The sequence below is a fragment of the Ctenopharyngodon idella genome, chromosome 3 (assembly GCF_019924925.1).
Source record: "Ctenopharyngodon idella isolate HZGC_01 chromosome 3, HZGC01, whole genome shotgun sequence".
Classification (NCBI taxonomy): Eukaryota; Metazoa; Chordata; class Actinopteri; order Cypriniformes; family Xenocyprididae; genus Ctenopharyngodon; species Ctenopharyngodon idella.
Window position 1 is genome coordinate 39,249,222 of NC_067222.1, and position 21,966 is coordinate 39,271,187.

At 36.4% G+C, this 21,966-nt stretch overlaps 2 protein-coding genes across 4 annotated transcripts; one reads left to right on the top strand and one right to left on the bottom strand.

The window, feature by feature from the left end:
• Window positions 1–1,666: 1,666 nt before the first annotated feature.
• Window positions 1,667–15,260, top strand: nprl3 (NPR3-like, GATOR1 complex subunit). 3 transcript variants are annotated; one of them, XM_051887700.1, is made up of 14 exons: window positions 1,667–2,339; window positions 2,566–2,635; window positions 5,036–5,074; window positions 5,898–6,030; window positions 7,023–7,097; window positions 8,525–8,678; window positions 8,781–8,862; window positions 9,491–9,628; window positions 10,085–10,241; window positions 11,865–11,971; window positions 12,122–12,251; window positions 13,435–13,624; window positions 13,730–13,922; window positions 14,842–15,260. In XM_051887700.1, the coding sequence occupies exons 1-14, from the start codon at window positions 2,144–2,146 to the stop codon at window positions 15,005–15,007; spliced, it is 1,830 nt and encodes a 609-aa protein (XP_051743660.1). In that variant the 5' UTR covers window positions 1,667–2,143; the 3' UTR covers window positions 15,008–15,260. The 3 variants fall into 3 exon arrangements, with proteins under 3 accessions (XP_051743660.1, XP_051743662.1, XP_051743661.1); XM_051887701.1 differs by having other exon boundaries at window positions 1,669–2,339; window positions 8,784–8,862; XM_051887702.1 differs by lacking the exon at window positions 5,036–5,074 and having other exon boundaries at window positions 1,668–2,339.
• Window positions 15,261–15,518: 258 nt separating this feature from the next.
• On the bottom strand, window positions 15,519–21,960 carry mpg (N-methylpurine DNA glycosylase). Its single transcript, XM_051887704.1, has 3 exons — window positions 21,396–21,960; window positions 17,265–17,469; window positions 15,519–16,988 (listed from the first exon to the last, which is right to left on the bottom strand). Exons 1-3 carry the CDS (start codon window positions 21,621–21,623, stop codon window positions 16,576–16,578), a joined length of 846 nt encoding a protein of 281 aa, XP_051743664.1. The 5' UTR covers window positions 21,624–21,960; the 3' UTR covers window positions 15,519–16,575.
• Window positions 21,961–21,966: the final 6 nt, after the last annotated feature.

Sequence of the window (21,966 nt, forward strand, 5' to 3'; positions counted from 1 at the left end):
ACACTGTTAAAGAGTTGCATTCTCATGCTAAACATGTCCAGAGTTTCAAAACACGAGTTGGACGTATGACGGAGTATTTCTGTGCCAAATGACTACTTCCGGTTTCGGTAAGGGATTCTGAGAGTTTTTTTTCTAGTATGGCCCTTTATCACGTAACAAAGGGCAGAATTCCTTGTATAGACACCACTCCCTGGTAAGCGTGCGCACACACATCACCCAGAACAAGGGCTACGTCCCAATGTGCATACTATCCATCCTAAATAATATGTGACATTAGTAATTTTCAATACTATTTAGGGCAGATAGGGTTGATAGTATGCACATTGGGAAGCAGGGAAGAGCAAGAGCATGCCCATCAACGCGTTTCATTCGGGATACGGAAGCCGAGAGATTTTTCAACAATGGCTGTGTCCCAATTCAGGGGCTGCACCCTTTGAAGGCTGCATACATCATCGAGGCAGTCTCATTTAAGAAAAATAACCGTTAGATTGCAACGTAAGAAAGAAATTACAGTATTTTACACCTCACAATGAATATCAGTCAATTTTATTACGGTTACTTTTCTTAAATATGACATCCTTGATGAAGTAGGCTATTCAGCCTTCAAATGCGATCTCCGGAGGACACAGACTCCGAATGAGACTTAGCTCCTGTCACCAAAGGAGTCTCTTTTGGTGACAGGAGCTGCGTCTCATTCTCAAACATGTTTTTGGTTGTGAGGGAAAGATTACCTTTTTCAGCTTCCCAAAGAACCCAGCGTTAAGGGAACCGTGGATGAAGTTTGTTTTTCCGAGGCAGCAACGGAGTTGTGCATGTATGTTTGTTTGTTCCCGGGATTTTGGTGATGAATACTTTGTAAACAAGTCCCAGTTTGGCGCTGGATTTGCAGATCACGGGTGGTAAGTAAAGCTGCATCAGATGTCTGTGTTTTGTTGGCAATCGGCGCGCAAGTGCATATAATGTAAACAACACGAACGTTTTTGTTCCCTTTGTATTTATAATGATGTCGCAGCTAGCAGACATCTCTACGCAGAAGCTGCGCGCGCTGTCTCGTTAGCTCCGCCCACGGCACTGACTGCAGACACGCCTCCAGGATCTCGGCTTTTTCCGGAAAGACTCGGTTTAGCATATCTATCTTTTAGAAATATGACAAAACTAAAGACTTATCAGAGATATGAAGGATGCATTGTCACTCTATATGTACTCAAGATTAACATGAGATTGGCAGAAACTGTGTGATAACCCCCCTTTAAGGACCACTGGAATATTGTCATCATTCTAGGCAGTGTAGCTGTGCACAGAAAACCAACGGCCAAGTTACCACACCCTATCATATACACCCAGAACACTTATAGGACGTGTCAAATGGTACCATTCTGTGATACCATTTCGTCTTTTTTTAAAAAGCTTGATGCTGGTCGCTATTCACTGCCATTATAAAGACAAGCATGAGCGGGACATTTTTTTTTTTTTTTTTAATTCTCCTTTTGTGGTCCAAAAACGAAAAAAGAGGGCATACATCACTAGAACAACACCAGGGTGAGCAAATGATGACTTAATTTTCATTTTAGGGTGAAATTTGCAGGAAGTAGGGAGTATATATATATATATATATATATATATATATATATATATATATATATGCGGAACCATTGCATCCAGTCATTTGTATTTCTTCGGCGCACATAGTGTAACACCAAACAATGTTGTATGTGTCAGTAAGGAATGACGTTTATTTATGCAGCTCTCAGTTCTAAACTTCACTGTCAGAATATGTGACATTCAATGACTCCAGCTGGTGACTGATTGACAAAACATTTTGGTTTACTATCTATTTAATGATACCATTAACTGGTTTGCATTAGTGTTTTTTTGCATTAGCTTTTGGCTAGCAAGCAGGCTAACAGAACGTGTTATACTGCCATTATCTCCCATATTCGTTTAGGTCAGTTCTTTTTTCAGGTTATCAGAGATGCAGTTCATCAAAAGCACCGGGTGTCCTGCACTCATTCAGTTAAATTCTCACGCAGTGCAATCCTTTAGCTGTCCAAACCTGTATTGTAAATGTTACATTGCACGTTTTCAGCTCCAGCTGCAACCTTAATTCTCTTGAGATTAAATATACTTTAGAAAACGCGTCAGGATGTACAAGCAGTGGTCTGCAGATTTAAATTCAGATGCGAAGCTGATGTGGAAACAGTCAGAATCCAGCCTGCAGCCAAATGGAGAAAAAACAAGTCCCATAAGCGTTATACTAGTTAGCTCTGGCAGCAGAGGAAATAAACTGCTCTTCCGATACCCGTTCCAGAAGATATCTGAAAATACCTCATCAGCAGCATGTAAGTGTTCCCGTATCCTCTTCTGTATGTCATCCTGGTGTTTCTACTGGAGACTAATATTTATGTCTGCATGTGATGAGTATCAACCTGACACTGCCACATCTGTGATTGATACATTACAGCTGATACATTTTGAAACATTTCCACTGTCAATCACATTACTTTACACATGCAGTAGACACAAAGAATTGTACTTTTCATGGTGTGTATTTTTATGTCATTAAAGCAAAACAGCGGAGTCCATATGTGTTGAATACATCAGGTGACACTACGGAGGATCAGGATGGTGATTCAAGGTACTATCAAGGGTTTATTAATTCCTTTTTGACTTAAGTTGCTTTAGAACTGTACATGTTGTTGATGTAAATGTGCTTTCTGCTAATACACCAAACATATAACCTAAATTATTCTGTCAGCATTTTTCTGCATGGGATAAACCCTATTGGCATGTTAAGAGATCACCATTGTCACAAGAGTTTATTATGTTCATTGTGCTGTTTGTTTTTGGATGTAAAAATACTGTGAAAAAATCTCGTCCTGTCTCGTTCTCGTGAAGTCAATCTCGTGTCTTGTCACACTCCTAGTAAATATATTATGCAATTATATTATGTTTCTGCTACTTAAAACACATTTTTATTATGTTTATAATATAATAAATCCTCAATAAAATCCAAAACATGACTGGAAAAATAGTCTGCAGGTGCATTAGAAATGTTTTAACTAATCATCTTGTAATGAATGTCATTTCAGTTCTACTTTCTGAGTATGAATTATCATATGCAGTAAAAGACAACAATACTCAAGCACTGTAAAAGGCTTTGCCACAAACTCAACTGACTGGCTTCTCTTCTGTATGATCTCATATGAGTCTCTTCAGGCCTTATTGTACATGATTTATGAGCTTCTACAACTTTTGACCTCCTAACTGAACTCTTTTCCACAAAATGATCATAGAAATAAAAAGTATAATATGAGGAATATATTTGCTATAGTATTTATTTATTATTCTTTAATGTTAGTGAATAAAAATACAGTCATTCATTGTTTGTTCATGTTAGTTTACAGTGCATCAACTAATGTTAACAAATACAACTTTTGATTTTAATAATGTGTAAATGTTAAACAATGATGCCAAAGTATTGTTCTTTCTTAGTTCATGTAACTAAAGTAGTTAAACTAATGAAACCTTATTATAAAGTGTTACCATTAAATGAATGAATGCACTTTTCTCTTAGTCTTATTAAGTGCAAACAATAAGTGCAACCATAATCAAAGTACTCTCTCAATATTCAAAGTGCAAATAGAGGCCACATTTTTCTTCAATCATGACACAGAGCTGAGAGATGGTTAAAACTACACAGACCAGCCTAAGATATATTTCATATTGGGAGATATTTGCATGCATCAGGGAGCCGCTTTCAAAATGTGGGGTATTGAAATCGCGTTTGAATTCACGCTCGCGTTTTACTTTCGCTTTCACATGCGTACTCTGTGAATAGAGAGCGGCGGCGACCATTATCCAACTGAATTAAATGGATTTTATTTCTATAAAAAGCAAAAACAACTGTGGAGGCATAATGTAAACGTAGCGGTGAAATATTCTATCCTAATTTCACCCTCACACTCCATCATGGCAATATCGCGAGACAGCTTTTCACTTCGACAAGAAATCTCATCACATTAATCTCGTCACACCCCTAATATTTACATATATTATGTAAATAATAATACATAATGTGATTGGGTGTCGTAAAATAGTGTCACTGTATCACTCTGAAATCTGTTTAACATCATTATTGCGTGATATATTGATATATAGTGGGCTACATTATTATTATTGTTATTATTATTATTATTATTATTATTATTATCATCATAGGCAAAATTATAATTATAAGCCTAAAACTTCACCTGTATAATGGCACAAAAACAATGCCATACAACATCATGGGGTGTCCTTTGTGATAACATATTATCACAATAGTCAACTAATTGATAAAGTTAAATTATTACGTTAAATGAATGAACAAACAAATACATAAATAATGGCAATTTTAAAGGGGCTATATGTAGAATTTAGAAACCCTTGTTATTAGTCATTAAAATTGCACCGCTATGATAGTTTGATTATAAAGTATATTTGAGACTATATAGATCTGGTTATGTGAGACTATAGGTTGAATTAATCCATTTTCTTTGCATGACAAATTGACATTACAGTACAGAATGGCTCTTTGGCATTATCCTGAACATTGTATAAGCATTCCTTTTAATGTGGAAGAAAGGCTCTCAGAAGTGCATAAATGCCACATCCTGTTGATTTTCCTGGCAAAAACATCCCGAGACCTTCATATAAAAATCAGTCTACAGGCTTTCATAGACAACCTAGGAAGTCGGGGAAGGTCTCGTTTTTTTTTTTTTTTTTTTTTTTTTTTTTAAAGTTTCGTTACAAGCTGTTTACACATTGGCAATAAAAAATCCATTATTATATGAAAATTTTTACATATAGCCCCTTTAACAGATTTAAAAATATAAAAAGAAAACAAACTTACTGTCCTGGTTGATCAGTCTTCAATCTTAAAATTTGGTTCGTTTTTGTCACCCTTGTCATGCATCCTGCCAACTTGTCTGCTGCATATTTTTCTTTTTGTTTGTTTGTTTTTTTTTCTTTCTTTATGGCCCTATTCCCATTTCAGAGAACAAACTCCACTAACTGATGAACAGTTGGTAGAAGGGTAAGATTAAACCACCATTCTCTAAACCACCTCTCCTTTTTCCAGAGCACCCCATCTTTTCTCCCTGATCATTTGTCTGACATATATATATATATATTCTGTTTTGTTCACAGTATATATATATATGCATTCAAACGGCAAGTATAATCTGAGAAATTGTGAGTAATTGTGATAGCTTGTGTAATTTATGTCTAAGATCATAGTATCAGCTTAAATCTTGGGTCACGGATTTGAATAAGTTGTAATTTTGCTAATTGAAATGAATTGAAATACAGTATTGCGGGAGAATCGCCTGAGATACTTCAAGAAATGCCATTCAATCAAATGTGGTACAGGTGATGGGGCCTGCATTAATGCAATGCTCGTGAGCACAACACATTTCAAGACCTGTTTTCCTTTCATTTTTTTTTTTTCCTCAGATAATTAAATGTTTAAATCAGATCATTGACTTTTGTACCATGGGCCTTCTTGGGGTCTATCTCACTCTAAAGGACCTTGTCTGAGTGGGTGAAATATAAACCACCAGATTCATCACTCTGCCAGAGGGATACAGTCACCCGCATTCTCACTTATAAGTGCCTTTTTAAAGGTTTAGATCAGGGAAAAAGTCCAGAGGCTTCACCAAATCATTTGCCCAATCACCCATCCCTTGTGAATCCCCTAGAAATTTATACAGTATGTGAGTGTATAATTCTCAGTGCTGAGTAGATTAGCACTTGAAACCCAATCAGACCCTCCGCTGTAATTACATCCACTAATTTTAGTTTTACTCCTCCTGTGATGTCTTTTCTTTATTCCTCTTTTTATTCCTTTACCTTCAAAGGTTTTCTGATATTATTCTCGCCACCATCTTGGCCACCAAGTCTGATATGTGCGGCAAGAAGTTTGAACTAAAAATAGACAATGTGCGCTTCGTCGGACATCCAACCTTACTGCAGCCTCCGCACAGTATTCAGGTGAGACATGCTAATATCTTTTATTGCAATTTAAAACATCTAATTTCTGTTTTTAGTATATTTTAACATGTAATTTATTCCTGTGATGTCAAAGCACCATCACTTCAGTCTTCAGTGTCACGTGATCATTCTAATATACTGATTTGATGATCAAGATTATTAACAATGTTGAAAACAGTTGTGCTGCTAAATATTTTTGTGGAAACCAAAATCTGATCAACGTTTATTTGAAATAGAAATATTTTGTAACATAAATATCTTTACAGTCACTTTTGATTAATTTAATGCATCCTTGATGAATAAAAGTATTCATTACTTAAAAATCTTATAGGTTATAGTCTGAAAGTGAAGGATTTTGAACGGTGTAATTTGGCCATTTATTCTTTCCATAAATATCTGAAATGTTTGAGTCATCAGGAAGCTGCTGTATGTATGATGAGCTGCTGGTGATATTGCCTCAACATACATGATCACAGGCTAACAGCTCCACCTTCTGTTAAAGAGAAAATATGTTAGAAGACCACTATGCCAAGAAATTCTTTGCATTCGTTGAATGAGAATTTAACCTGCTTTAGAACAAAGATTCATAATAAACAAAGTCAAGCTGCAGGTAAATTCAGCATTGAATCATATTAATAAATGATCACATTTTCTGTTACGTGTGCTGCATATATGTTATCAACACAAAACTCTGTTATACTAACCTGCACAATACAAGTATATTCTACATACGCATACTTAATAGTTCACATTTATTTCTCAAATATAAGAAATAGTTTCTTTCAAGATTGTACTTTTTTAAAACTTGAACTGCAGTACACTTTATGCAACATTCAATTAACTTTATGTAAGATAAGTAACTTTAAAAGAAAGCAAAACATTATTTATCATTGCTCTAAAAGTATCAGCATGTGTCTCCTTCTTGAAATGCATACTTAATAATAAAATGAGCTTAATCTAATTATACTTAATAATAATTTTCCTTTCCCCAGGTCTCTAAAACTGACCCCTCCCCCAAAAGAGAGCTGCCCACCATGATCCTGTTCAGTGTGGTTTTTGCATTAAGGGTAAGAAAAAAAGTATATTTAAATAAACCCTTAATGAAAACAATATAATATATATGTACAAACACAACACACACACAATATATATATATATATATATATATAGGCTATGTGAGACTATAGTTTGAATTAATCCCTAGTCTTTGCATGACACATTGACATTACAGTACAGAATGGCATTAGATTAAAAAAAAAATCAAATTAAGTGCCATTTATTTTAAAGAAAGACATACATTTGTTCTAAATTAAGATACAAAATGTCCAGTGTCTGGACACTTTTGTATGCTTGATGAAGGACAGGGCCTCTGTTTGAACTAAGGAAAAAAATCATAATTTGGTTTGATCGTTGTTTAATATGTGTTACAAAAAAAAAAAAAAATTATATATTTTTAATACTGAATAATTTTGGAGCCCCTATATAGTGAATCATCTGTTTGTGAGGATATCTGAGGTCAAGAGTTTCTCAGAAAGGGTGCGGATTGTGATAAGCCTCCAGTGTGCTGTCTATCAGACAGACTGACAGGGAGGCGGGACTCTGTTCTCTGCACAATCAGACTGCACATGATCAGACCCACCCCTCTGCCACCATGACTTAACATGACAGAGTGCTGAGTCAAAGCTCCAGCTGCAGAAAACGCAGAGTCACGCTCCTATCAGTTCTCAAGCAATGCCCACTCCCTATCTCGGCACCCTCCCTCTGTCCCACTGCCCACCATTAGTCTGCAAATTTAATGTATGTGCACATTTGAAACATAAAAATATTCTGTAAAATATTAGGTTGTTAATAGGTTGTATGTTTTTGTTGGGTTATACTTTATGCCCCCTTTAAAAAAATCAAAATGCAGAAATTAAAAACGTTAATCACACAAAAGGTGTATTCAAGTCTTTGCGTGTATGAATTATTGCATGAATCAAATGAACAATGACTGTTTCCATATATACGCCATGTATTTTTGTGGAATAATGTAATGTGTGTAAATGTAAATTTAACTGAAACATTTTAGATTATAATAAGATTATATACACTTCACATAATAATAGTTCTTTGAGATGTTTCTTGTCCTCTATAATCGTGTAACTACAGTACATTGTAAATATTAGGGGGTTAAATCTTGGAGAAAAATATCTGAATAGAAAAACTTATTTTGCTCTTTGTGAGAGGCATTGTGAACAGTAAAACAGGAAAAGAGAGGCAAAACGAAGACTGTTCTGTACTGTAACTTAATTTAATAGTTTGCATTAGAGATATTTGTCAATGAAAAGTCCAGGGAAAATTGTTTTAAATGTAATTTAAAATATACGCAGTTTTTTTTTTTCTTTCTATTTGTATTCATGTTGGTTTCATATGGTTTAGAGAAACTTTTTGTGTAACCAAGCAAAAAGTACTAACATTTTTTACTCTTTTTCATCTCTGTTTTCATCTTCTACAGGCCAATGCAGACGCCTCAGTCATCAACTGTATGCATAACCTGTCTCGTCGCATTGCCATAGCCCTGCAGCACGAGGAGCGCAGATGTCAGTACCTCACCAGAGAGGCCAAGCTCATGCTAGCAGTGCAGGACGAGGTCACCACCATGACTGAGAGTGAGACATCTCATCCCCTCGAGATCTGCAATGTTTGTCCTGCAGATATAATCACTGAAGGTGTTACATGACTTTCACAATGCCGTTTACCTGTTATTACAGCAGACGGCACCCCACAGTCGCCGTTTCGCCAGATCCTTCCCAAGTGTAAATTAGCTAGAGACCTAAAAGAGGTCTATGACAGGTGAGTGGTGTTACGTTAACCGTCATTTACCCAAGCACTCTGTCACCTGGGGTTGATAACATTCTTATTAACAAATTTACCTTTGATTATAGGGGTAGGTTATGGTTAGGAGTAGGGAAATGGTTAGTTAGGGCTATAATTGTTTAAAAGGAAATGTCCTGCTGAGCTAAATCATGCTGCATGTAAAATGCTACAAGGGTTACAGGTGTGTTTCACAACTGTTGTAGATGCTTTAACTTAAATTCTTATGCATGAAAACATGAAAAACATAATTTTCAAATATGAATTAATGTTGCAACCACCTTATGGGTGCATCCATTTGTAACTTAAATGTTATGCTGCTTGATATTGCAAAGTGGTATTTGTTGTCATATTATTTTAATTTATTGTCATAGTCATAAACACACTGGTTTGTAAACACAGCATTTACTGCACTTTGTCATCTTAGTTATTTCCCTATATAGCATCTAATGTATCAAAAGTATCGCACATTCACAGAAAATAGCTTACTTCTGCTTTGCAAAATAAGGTGGACAAACATACTTGACTTTTGTTCATATTGTAAACTGAAAGAAACACTCTTGTAATTTCTGTCATGGTAACCTTATACACTGTGTATTGTTTTCAGTCTCTGCACAACTGGAGTTGTTCGGCTTCACATTAATAACTGGCTTGAGGTCAGTTTCTGCCTGCCACACAAAATCCACCGTGTTGGAGGGAAACACATCCCACCAGAGGCTCTTGAGCGCAGCCTAAAGGCCATTCGGTGAGTTACAGCATATATCCAGGATATTTAGCAACATTTCAGTCACATGCCCTCATCATGTTGCATTTAATTCAGAAAGTTGCTCCAGTTATTTTCTTGAAAATAAAATCAGCTAATTTGCTTTCTTTATGAAATCTTGTGAACTCTTTTTCTTTTTTCATGCAAGAAAAGGATGTTTATAAAGATGCAGCTTCTGGTTCATCCAGCGCTCTTTATCACATTGAATAATAGGATATAGTATTCATCAGTATGCTTTGTTATATAGTACAAATACAGTAATTCATCTATCTATTCTTTGTGCACAGGGTGTATACTGTTTACTTTAGCAATAGTATGGTAATCTGATAATCTAAACATAGTCTTGCCTGCTTTTTATGCATGATCAAGTGCACTTGCTATTTAGACCAGAGTGTAATTTGAACAGCAAGTAGTGTTGTCATGGTGTGCCCCCTGCAGGCCATATCACGCACTGCTGCTGCTGGACAATGAAAAGGCCTTGCTGGCTCAGCTCCCTCTGGACTGCTCTCCTGCTCTAGTGCGGCTCATCAAGACCTGCTCAGCCGTGAAGAACCTGCAGCAGCTGGCTCAAGACGCTGACCTGGCTCTCCTGCAGGTCAAAGACTATACGCCACTGTGCACTTTTATTAGCTATGTCCTTTTCTCATCTTTGGAAATAGTTTATTGGTTTGACAAAGACAAGCTGTAGTTTTAGTCTTGAAGGTTCTGGCAAAAATATGATGGTGTACTGACACCTGCAGGTTAAGGGAATAAAATTAAGAGTTATGTTCCACAAGTTATGCAGCGTTTGTTTTTGATATAGTTAGTCTTATACTGCCACCTTGTGGACAGAAAACTATTCTGTTGTAATAACATTATGGAAGAAATGTTTTGGATAGACTATAATATATAGTCTAAAACTGTTTTTTGACCTTTTTGACTGCAATATATATTGTCCACGACAATATTCAAAGGCCTTAGACTCTTAGTTCATGGTTTACTGGATAAGGATAAAAAAATAAATAAATAAATAATAATATATATATATATAATTTTTTTTTTTTTTTTTTTTTTTTTTACAGTTTCTACACAATAAAATATTTTAAAGCTTTGCATAACTAGAAAAAAAAGTATATTCATTAAAAAATTACTCAGTGATTTTTGAGATTTATTTACATGACCTGAAATCCAGGTCCAGAAATCCCACTTTTACAAACCGGATACTTCTCTACAGTTTTTTATTATTATTATTATTATTATTATTATTTAATAAAAACATCTAGGAGATATAACCATTTAAACTAAATTGTTACATATTTTGTGTTCGGGTCCATTTTGACCTGAAAGAGAACTGAGGCTTTACACATGAAATTATATCATCTATTAGTTGTGAAATTTGTCTCAAATAGACATTTGTTGTCTTCTGTAAACTACATTTAGCCTCTTTCCTACACTAAACACACATTTTTTTCTTCCCAGATGCTTGCGCATACACACAGAATTTACACAAATTAAATTAACCTCTGTTTGTAGATCAGAATTTATTAGACCAAATAGTCAAAATCTGAAAAAGATGGATCGAAAAAGAAGTCCACATTTCACTCTGCTGCCACCTATTGATGAACCACTGCAGCATGAAAAGGAGATTATTATCGTCATTTTCGTCATTGATCATGTTGTTTTGACTTGTCAGAAAAAGAATGTGTAGTTTTCATAAATTTAGACTATTTTGAGCAGTCATGCATTTTTAAGTTCAAAGGAATTTAATTAAATCCATTGAATTTAATGGAGTTCACACTGGTAATTACCATATTATATGTACTTATAAATTTCTCATATATATTGAAAAAAAAAAAATTCTTGCATCATGCTGGTTTTTGCTGTAGTTCTTGTAACATTTTAAATTTAAATTTTTAAATTAACAAAAAGGGGTAAATGAAGTAATAGCATGGTAAAAAAAAAAAAAACATGGTAACATTCAAAACATAAAAAAAAATTGCACATTCACTCATTAATGAGATGTTACTGATCAGATACAATATGGTTTTAGTTGAAAAATATTATGGCTGTTTTATAAGCTTACGAGCCGGGAATGCAACAGGTATATACAGTTTTTTTTAATGCATTAGAAGGGTTTAGTCATCTTAAGCCCCCCCTTGGAGGTTTGCTGAGGCCCGCACTATTGGGCTTTGGCCTCTTGGAGGAACCCTGCTCTGAAATGTTACACTGCCTTTCACAGGTCTTCCAGATAGCTGCGCATTTGGTGTACTGGGGTAAAGCCATCATTATCTACCCTCTCTGTGAGAACAACGTGTATATGCTCTCCCCCCATGCAAACATCTGCATGTGAGTATGTGCTCTCTAGAAAACCAGTCAAAGCTCTTTTGCATTGTCTGTGTTCTAATGTACACAGTGTACAAAGTTAAACAAAAAAATCTAATTCCTTCAAAAAATCTCACTGCAGACATTAATCATGATTTCCCCCCCCCCCCCCAGCTACTCTCCTCTGGCTGAGCAGTTCGCCCTCCAATTTCCAGGTCATGACCTGCCCTCCATGTTAGCCAAGTTCTCACTTCCTGTATCTCTGTCTGAGTTCAGGAATCCACTGGATGCCCCTGTGCATGAGGTTAGTGTAAGACAGACAGGAAGTAATTCATTTTCAGTACAGAAGCATTGTGGAGTTCCGTACATATGCAAATGCTGAATTTTCAGATCCAAATTTGAACTTTTGCCGCTAGACCGCATGCGTCGGCCTGACAGATGTGTATTCAAATCAAAACTATGAGATTAGTTAAATTCACTTAAACGTTATTCTTTAAACTTTAAATTTCTGTAAAAATGTTATGAATAATTATGTCAGAAATAATTATTTTGTAATTAATTATTTAGGTTGATTAGTCCTTTAAAAGCCATGTTTTTCTTTCAGATGTATAAACTTTAGTCAGGGTAGATGTCACATTGAATTAATGAGGCTGTGAAGGGGTCTTTCCAATGGTATGCGCTATATAAAAGACCTACATCACATGTAACTTTCAAAACTGTTTTATAGAGTTTTTGGTCTACTGAAAGTCTTTTGGAAAGATGTTTCGTCAGCTGAACAATCGGCTATTGAAAAATTACAGTCCATTGTCACACTGCACTTCTGTTCCTCAGCCTTGTTTTCATTCCTGTCAAAAATTAAATATAGAACTACCCTGACAAAGGACTGTTGGTGGTTTTTTGTTTTGTGTGGACATATTCATTCATTATTCATCTGATTTAGTCTCAACAATGATCAATAAGGGTCAAGGTTTAGGTGGTTAAGGTGTAACTTTGCCAATTTTTAACTCGTTTTGTATTGTTACGGAGGTTTTTCAGATTCTTCGTCATGGCGTTCTCTCTGTATTTACCATTCTTTGCAGCCTTTAGCCACTGCTTACAACACGCTGGATCCTTCACTGGAAACCGAAAGTAATTAACTCGCGCTACTTTTACTTTTTGAATTCTCGCACCAGGAACATTACAAGTCGACACTATTATGACTATAAGTTTGCTAAGAAGTATTTCCTACTAAAGCAAGGTGGTATTTGACTCTGGTAAGCGTATCCATAACAGACTAGTGGGAGTGGCCTTGAACACCCAGTGCATTATGGGAAGTTTTCTCTGAAGTCAAGTATCACCGATTTTAAATTTTTTCACCTTTCTCCTGCATAAGCAGCCAAGTTTTATTGGAAGCCCAATTTGCCAGTGGTGAAGTACCCCTTTAAGGCAGTTATCCCCTACTTGAAGATGCAGTAACTATTGTAACCATTATGTGTGTATCTGAGCAGGCCCAGCTCATTCAGATGGTGGTATGGATGCTCCAGCACCGGCTGCTGTTTCAGATCCATACGTATGTTTATCTGATGGTCCCACCCATCGAGGAAGAGCCTGGTCTGCGGGAGGAGGAGCCACCCCTTGTCGCACGTGTTACAGGCCGAAGTCTGAGCACGCCCAGTGCCCTGAGCTTCGGCTCTCCCAGTATGCAACCCAATTAACTACAACACCACACAGACACACACTTGAGAGTAGAGACGCCCTTTTAATCAAATAAAGTCTCAGCAGTTTCTCATTTTCTCTCTGCAGCAAGTAGCGATGACATGACCCTGACGAGTCCCAGTATGGATAACTCCAGCGCTGAGCTGCAGACCGGAGGAGACTCTCCTCTCAATAAAAGAATGACGGAAACTCTTCTGGCCAGCCTGACTGAACATGAGCGGCAGGCCATCCTCTGTGTCCCAGCGGCGCAGAACCCAGAGGATCTACGCTTGTTTGCCAGGTGACAGAGTGTTTTTTTTTTTTTTTAATCTCAAACCTGACTTTGTTCTGAACAGTAGGTAGGTTTTCGTGCACCCATTTTCATTAATCAGAATGAATCCAGTCTAATTTCTTATTCTGAAAGTTGCATTTATATGAACCCTAAACACTGCTACAGTACCACCAGTATAAATGTAGTTTTTGCCTTGATGACACATTTAACATGAAAGCTGACATGTGTCAAAAGAGCTTTTTTTTTATTTATTTATTTTTTTTATAAAAGCAACTATTTAGTAAATATTCAGTCTCATTCACTGACCAGGGCTGCGTTTCCCAAGAGCATTGTAAGCCTAAGTAGATAGTAGAACCATTGGTCTCTATGATTAAAGAGGACCTATTATGCCCCTTTTACAAGATGTAATATAAGTCTCTGGTGTCCCCAGAATGTGTCTGTGAAGTTTCAGCTAAAAATACCCCACAGATCATTTATTATAGCTTGTCAAATTTGCCCCTATTTGGGTGTGAGCAAAAACACACCCTTTGTGTGTGTCCCTTTAAATGCAAATGAGCTGTTGCTCCCTGCCCGCTTTCCAGAAGAGGGTGGAGCTTTAATAGCTTGTGCTTCGGTTGATGATTGAGAAACGCAGCCCAGTCGTAAGATGCGAGACGTAAATAAATATATGCACATTTATAAGATGTAAAACGTAAATATGTGTATCACGACACTGCATTTGTGCACATGGTATTTTTAAATCCAATTGAGAAAATAGTCAGATTCAAGTGTTTACATATACTTTTCCTGTTTAGTGGATTATTTAAGGTTTACATCACCCCTTCCAATTCAATCAAGATTTCTATTTGGATTGAATGAGGTGTTTACATTATAAATGGATTATTTGCATGCATATAAATGTAGATATTGTCTTGTTGTCTTTCTTTAGGCTGCTGCATTACTTCAGAGGCCATCATCACCTGGAAGAGATCATGTACAATGAGAACATGCGTCGCTCGCAGCTGAAAACTTTATTCGACAAGTTTCGCAGTGTTTTAGTGATAACCAACCATGAGGACCCCATCATCTCTCTGTTTCAGTCGCCACCAGAGTAATAGATCATTCAGCTCGCCATGAGTCTGAGAACGGTGTGACGTGTTTGCTCATCATCAGTGGCTTAAATAACCTAAATCAGGAGAAAAATGCTTTCAGCTGCAACAAAATAATGACCTGCTCGGTTTCAGAAGAGGCTTATGGAGTGAGTCTCGCATAATCTACTGTATATAACTGCATTGACCAAAGATTTTTATGTTGTCATGATTTTACCTCATATGTGGTTGATTTTAATAAATGATTCAGGGGTCGTGATGTGCGGTTCATCCTTGGGCAGCCATTAAATGGACTGTTTAAGTATTCCATCCAAGCATCCCCTATTTTGATATCGTTCCCTGATGTGATATATCATCTCCTCAAGCAAACAAGACCAAAAACACATGCCATGATGGTAATTCCAGACCATAAGTCTGCATGCCCTGAAGACTCCAGTGCGGAGAAACACAGAATTGTAATTGCTACAAAATGGTGCAAAATAGTTTTCCAAACATCTGTAAAATCGATAAGCACCAGGAATAACAAGACTATTTATTAAATAAACATGCTGTTACAAAAACAGACATGTTCAGAAATCAAACGCCAAAAAATGGTTCATTCAAATGTGACAAATCTCATTATTTACTCACCCTCATGTTGTCCCAAACCTGTAAGACCTTCGTTCATCTTCGAAACACAAATTAAGATATTTTCGATGCAATCCGAGAGGTTTCTGACCAAAAATAATGACTTTATTCCCACTCTCCCATGTCAGTTTCCTACGCTGTTTACGTTGTATAGACAGTGCTGCACTTCCGGGTTCTACGTCAGAACGCCGACTCCGTATTGGCCGATGCTGTAGAAGCGACGAGGATGCACTGTCTATACAACGCAGACTGACATGGGAGAGAAGAAATTTTGGAATAAAGTCATTATTTTTGTTTTGTTTTTGCGCACAAAAAGTATTCTCGTCGCTTCATAAAATTAAAGTTGAACTACTGCAGTCATGTCGAATATTTTAACTATGTCTTTACTACCTTTCTGGACCTTGACATTTTGAATGACATTACTCTGTATAAGGAGGTCAGAAAACTCTCGGATTTCACCAAAAATATCTTAATTTGTGTTCCGAAGATGAATGAAGGTCTTATGGGTTTGGAACAATATGAGGGCGAGTAAGTAATGAGAATTGACATTTTTGGGTGAAATAACCCTGAAAATTACTGGTAAATTATTGGTGAACGGCTTAATCTTCAGTGTTTTGCTCACATTATCACATGGCTTTAGAAGACTTATAGTATATAGATAATACTATATACAACAGTATATAGAGAATATAAAGCACAAGCCATGAACCACTTTATGATGCTTTGATGGTCATTTTTTCTAGCTTGACAGTCTTTGGTCACCATTCACTTTAATTATATGGAAAAGAGCAGCTTGGACATTCTGCTAAACTTCTCCTTTTGTGTTCTACAGAATAACAAAAAAAAAATCTATAAAAGTTTGGAATGACATGAATGATGACAGAATTTAAATTTTCGATTGAATATCCCTTTAAAAACATTTAATCACTGAACAACATGAAGACCTTTCAGGAGACTGTCTTTTCCGTCTCATTGGAGGACTGTGAGTGCATCTGACGCTCTGCGTCTCTGTTCAGCACGCTCACACATGGGTGTCCTCTCAGGTAGAAGCGAAGCGGTTTGGTTGCCCATTCCCCATGAGACTCAACTCCGATCCGATGGGCCGACACCACCTCTCCAGCAGGAACAGTCTCTTGCTCCGAGTCCCTCTCAAGCCACATCTCGGTATCAGTGGCCAGATCCCTGCGGTCGAAGCAGCGCTGTATATCTAGCGCTTGGCACAACTTGGACGGGCCATTGCAGAGCTCTTTGTCCTTAAGGTTTTTGGCTCCAGCTTTGCGTTTGGCTGCACGCAGGCCCCTCATGACGTCCTGACCGCTCAGAGGCTCCAGAGAACGCAAAAGCACGGCCGCCCCCTCCCCTGCACACACACATAGTAGAGTAGTTAGCAAGGCTCCTTGCTGTCTCCTTCCTGTTGGCTTGTGTCTGAGTGCATATGCTCCAACCTTTCTCTAGGTTTATATAATGTGCCAACTTAACCTATAATGAGAAACAGTTGGAGAGAAGCAAAACAAAACACTTGTTTCTTGCATAACTAGCGGTTAGGGATCTGTGGTTACAGCCTTCCGGCTCCATCTCCTGTAAAGCCTTATTCCTATGTGTGTGTGGTCAATTAGAGTGGATTTTGGAGCCTCACCTTGGCTGGAGACGTTCATGCAGAGGTAGATGCCGTAGATGGGATAGACATAGATGGTCCCAGGCTTCATGAACATTGCAGTGTTCCTTTCTGTGCGTTTTCCCCCCGCTGAGTGGGACGCCTTGTCCTCCCCACCCAAATATGCTTCGGTTTCCACAACCCTTCCTCTGAGCTCAGTGCCATCAGTTAGCTTCCTCACCAACACCTTATAAACACAGAAACCAGATTTCACACTCTTTCCTACAAAAACAGTGATCTTATGTCCAGCAGGTGGTGCAAATGTGCCAATAAATTCTATCGACTGAGACACATTAGACTGAGTTGGTGCTGGCTAATGATACCTAAAATCTTGTTGCTTTTTGAGCAAAGGTGTGCTATTATTTTTCTAAACGATTGGATCTATGATTGTTTTTGATAGTTTATAAAATGGGCAAAAAGTTCAAAAGTTTGGGGTCGGTAAGGCTCACCAAGGCTTCATTTATTTGACCAAAAATACAGTAAAAATAGTAATATTGTGAAATATTATTGCAATTTTGAAAAAAAAAAAATATATATATTTCTTTATATTAAAAAATATATATTTCAATATAATTTAATTCCTGTGATGGTAAAGCTGAACTTTCAGCATCCTTACTCCAGTCTTCAGTGTCACATGATCCTTCAGAAATTTTTCTAATATGATGATTTGATGCTGAAGAAACATTTATTATTATTATTATCAGTGTTAAAAACAGTCATGCTGCTTCATATTTTTGTGAATGTTTAAAAAATAAAAACAGCATTTATTTGAAATAACATTATAAATGTCTTTACTTAAACTTTTGAACGATAATGTACATTTTTAAATAATTTGAAATAATTACTATTTCTTAGAAAATATAATTAAAATAGTTTGTGTTTATTAACATTTAACAAATAATATTAATATTTAATAATAATTAACTTTTCTCTTTTACATTTTTTTTTATGACAAAACAAGGTTAGTTCAGGTTGTAAAATGTCATAGGATGCGAATCCCCAAAAACTTGATATTCATTGATTTAAAAAAAGTTTTAGTTTGAATTATTTTTTTATTTTTTTTAACATTAATTTAATGTTTAAAATGATAAAATATATTTAAGGTGTAAGAAAAATATATGACATTATATTTTTAGAGTCATGTAAACTACAAAGTTTTTCGAAACCATACCAAACTAACATGAATGCAAAGTGCACACTTCTATGAACTTGGCAGCTAAACCATGATAGAAAACCACTAACACAATGTGCTAAAATACCTCAGAACACTCTAGCATCTTTGCAACACCTTTAGCACAGGCAAGCAACACTAACATTTACTTGTTCTAGTTCACCAACCCACATTTCAACACTCTGATTAATGGCTATAAATGAACAAGATGATGCTTCCATATATTTATAAAGTAATTACTGGTGCCCATATAAAAGAGCAGTAGGCAAATACTGCAGTAGTTCTAAAGTCTGTGTTCAATCAAAGTGGGTTCATCTGGTTCACTTATCCTTTGAAAGACTGCTTAAAATGTGCTAAAAAAGATGCTACAGCCAGTCAAGCAGGGAAGTAGAGCAAATGCAAGGCCACTGTAAATGATATTTATGCAGTAAGCGCAACAGAGTGTGAAGGCCACAAGTGTCACCTTCTCTATTCTAGCTGCAGGCTGTCACGCTGGACGAGTGCTTGGTCACATCAAGAAACCTATTATGGGTCAGACCGGATACCCTTCAACATGATAATGGCTTTTCATGCTTCTCATTACACTCTTTCTATTTACACACTGGTAAACTGAAAACAAACAAGGGCATACTTTGTGCTGGTTAACTGAACCTGAAACTCTGCACTGCCATGCAATGATGTGGCTAATTTTCTGGTATTTCAGCAGCCTTCTTTCCATTTTAAACCTCATTAAAATGCAAATTAGGCCTCTCTCTGTCCGTTCGAGTCTATTCTGTGCTCTGGATTCAAAAGCTTTCTGCATTTAACTCCGTCATTCAAATGGTTCCATGAGGTTAAGCTGTACTTCAAGTGTTCGCACACTACTGAGTGAATCAGCGTGGCACAATTGATATGCTGTTTACATTCTAGTCAGGGAGTCATTAAAAAACTCTGCCTAGAAGCCAAAGTGATTCTTAACTTTATATCTAAAAGCACCACGTTAAGGTCACCATTAAATCAAAATGGACAATTCTTAATGGAATATAGCAGTGTTTATTATAAATGATTTATCCATGTACATCATTATCTTTTTTTTCATTATTATTATTATTCATGTGCCCTCATAATCTTTAATCAAAATAACTTCTCCCTCTTGCGGCAACATCTCTTCTCTGATGACGTGTTTACTGGCGTGAGGGCGGAGCAACCTGTCACTCGCATGAGATCCACCAATAGCAAACCACAACCATCCAATCAATTCTCAATGGACAAAATTAAGTCCCGCCCTACATTTTTTCTTGTTTAAGAAGCCGTTTCACTCAGCTATATGTCACATTAGGGAAGAAAAGAATATCACAACTTGTTTCATGCCGATTTTAACACATTTTATGCACATTATTTACTAGCTCCAACACAATTTTGTGGCATTACAAAACATTTTCTTCCATCAAGTCAGAATTGGGCTTCTGAACCCTGAATCTCTTGCCAAGGAATGAGTATGTGCTTGGGGTGTTGCTCATTTCTGGGTGTCACTTCATGATTTCATCACAGTTTCTGTGAATAATTTTTTACAGGCTTGGGGTAATTTTTCTGTCTTTTGACACGACAGGGCTCAGGATTACACTCTTAACCCTTTCCTTCATACTCTATGATGGAAATAAAATATATGATGATGCCATTTCTGACCATTTGAATGTAAATGAACTAATATTAAGTTAAACATATAATGCAGGAATCTCAGGAATCAGTCCCAGGAATGGTGCCATTTATGTACCATCTGCATCCCCATGATATACTGTTGATATAATTAACAATACAAAATGTCCCAAATACTAGATTTTCGAAGGCTTTAACTCAGTTTAGTAATGCAAATGACATTTAATAGAGCATTTTATTGTTATATGTGGGTCACTGACGAATAAGGTTTTTAAGTGTGTAAAAAACATAATGGAGATATAACTAATTTTGCAGTTTTATTAAGTGTTAACAATGAGATTATGTGGTTTTTATAATCAATAAACACTGCTTTTGGACAAAATTTGACCAAAAAAGTCATTCGGTTTAACCAACGTTTCGGTTTTACTGAATGATGATATTTTCAAACAATGCTAACAGGCTGATATCTATCTATCTAGTTGGCAAAATGACAATAAAACATTTAATATTTAGTACAAGTTTTTAAAATATTACAACATTTTCCATGTTTTATAGCGGTTGTACCGAATGACCTGATGTTTCGGGACATGCGTATGAGCAAGTGAAAACACAGATTTTTCAGATAGTTAAGAGAAAGTTAGTTACTTTGCTTCATGACCATGTGATCCTGTGCAGGTGTCTGAATGATGTCACATCCTGTCACATGATACTGACCGCATGACTTGATCTAAAATGGTCCCTTTATATTGGTAACTCTGAATGACATCAATGAAATTCATTTTTTCGGACATTATTTCTCGTAAAAAAGCAACGACTTCTACACATAATTTTAATACCATTTTGCACTATGTTGATATATGATGTTATAAAATCATGCCAGAATAAAAAATATATACATTTATTTAATTTTAAGATATTTTAATCACAAATGAAATGGCTGTATTGGCCTTTGGACGGTTAAACCGAATGACCTTTTGACACTTCAAAGTATTTAAAATACCTTTTTATATGTAGCAAACTATAATTAAAACCTTTTGGATTCAATAAAAGAGATCTACTACCTTACATACTTTGGATGTCATATCTTTGTTTTTTATTATTATTAAGGCCTTTGGACAGAAAAATGACCCATCACGTCATTATATATAGGCTATATTTTATTCTAATTCAGCTTTATTTTAATGAGAGAAAACGATTTTTAATAGATTTAGTTATCAATAACAACAACGCCTGACACTTTAGGAACGTTCAGCAGTAATTTTTTCACACGAGATGATTCCTGAGGTTGGACCCTTACCTCAGCTTACCTTGCCGAGAAAGGCCTTCGCCAGATCAACGCAGGGCTGGTGGAAGAAGCTGTCACTCAGTCTGACAGGGGCTTTCATTGAGAAATAGGGGCTGAGATTATGATGATGATCCAGGGTGTTGGTGTCAGACTGACACTGAATGAGTCTCTTGAGAGGTTCACCATCAGCCCGATCGCCGGCAGATTCTGACTGATGTAATGATGATTTCTTTCTCTTACGTGTTGTCATTATAAATATTACAAAATATTAAGCTATAAATATTTTCCCCAAACCACAAGTTTGTAACGAACTTTCTTTTTTTTTCTTCTAAAATACTAAATAAAATAAGACCAAAAAGCACGCGAGATTAACGTCGTGTAGGCTAACTTACTCATGTATGTTTCATGTCGCTTTTACAGTTCGATAACTGCTACATATTTCTATTTGCGCAGATTATTTTTAGTATAACTGCGGTCTTGAAGAAAAAAAGACTTAAGACATACTGTCGCTTTTGTGTTTAGAGGATGTATATTGAATACGGAGTTGCAGCAGCTTTAATGAATTCATTCAGTTCATTTTCAGCAGCCCGGGT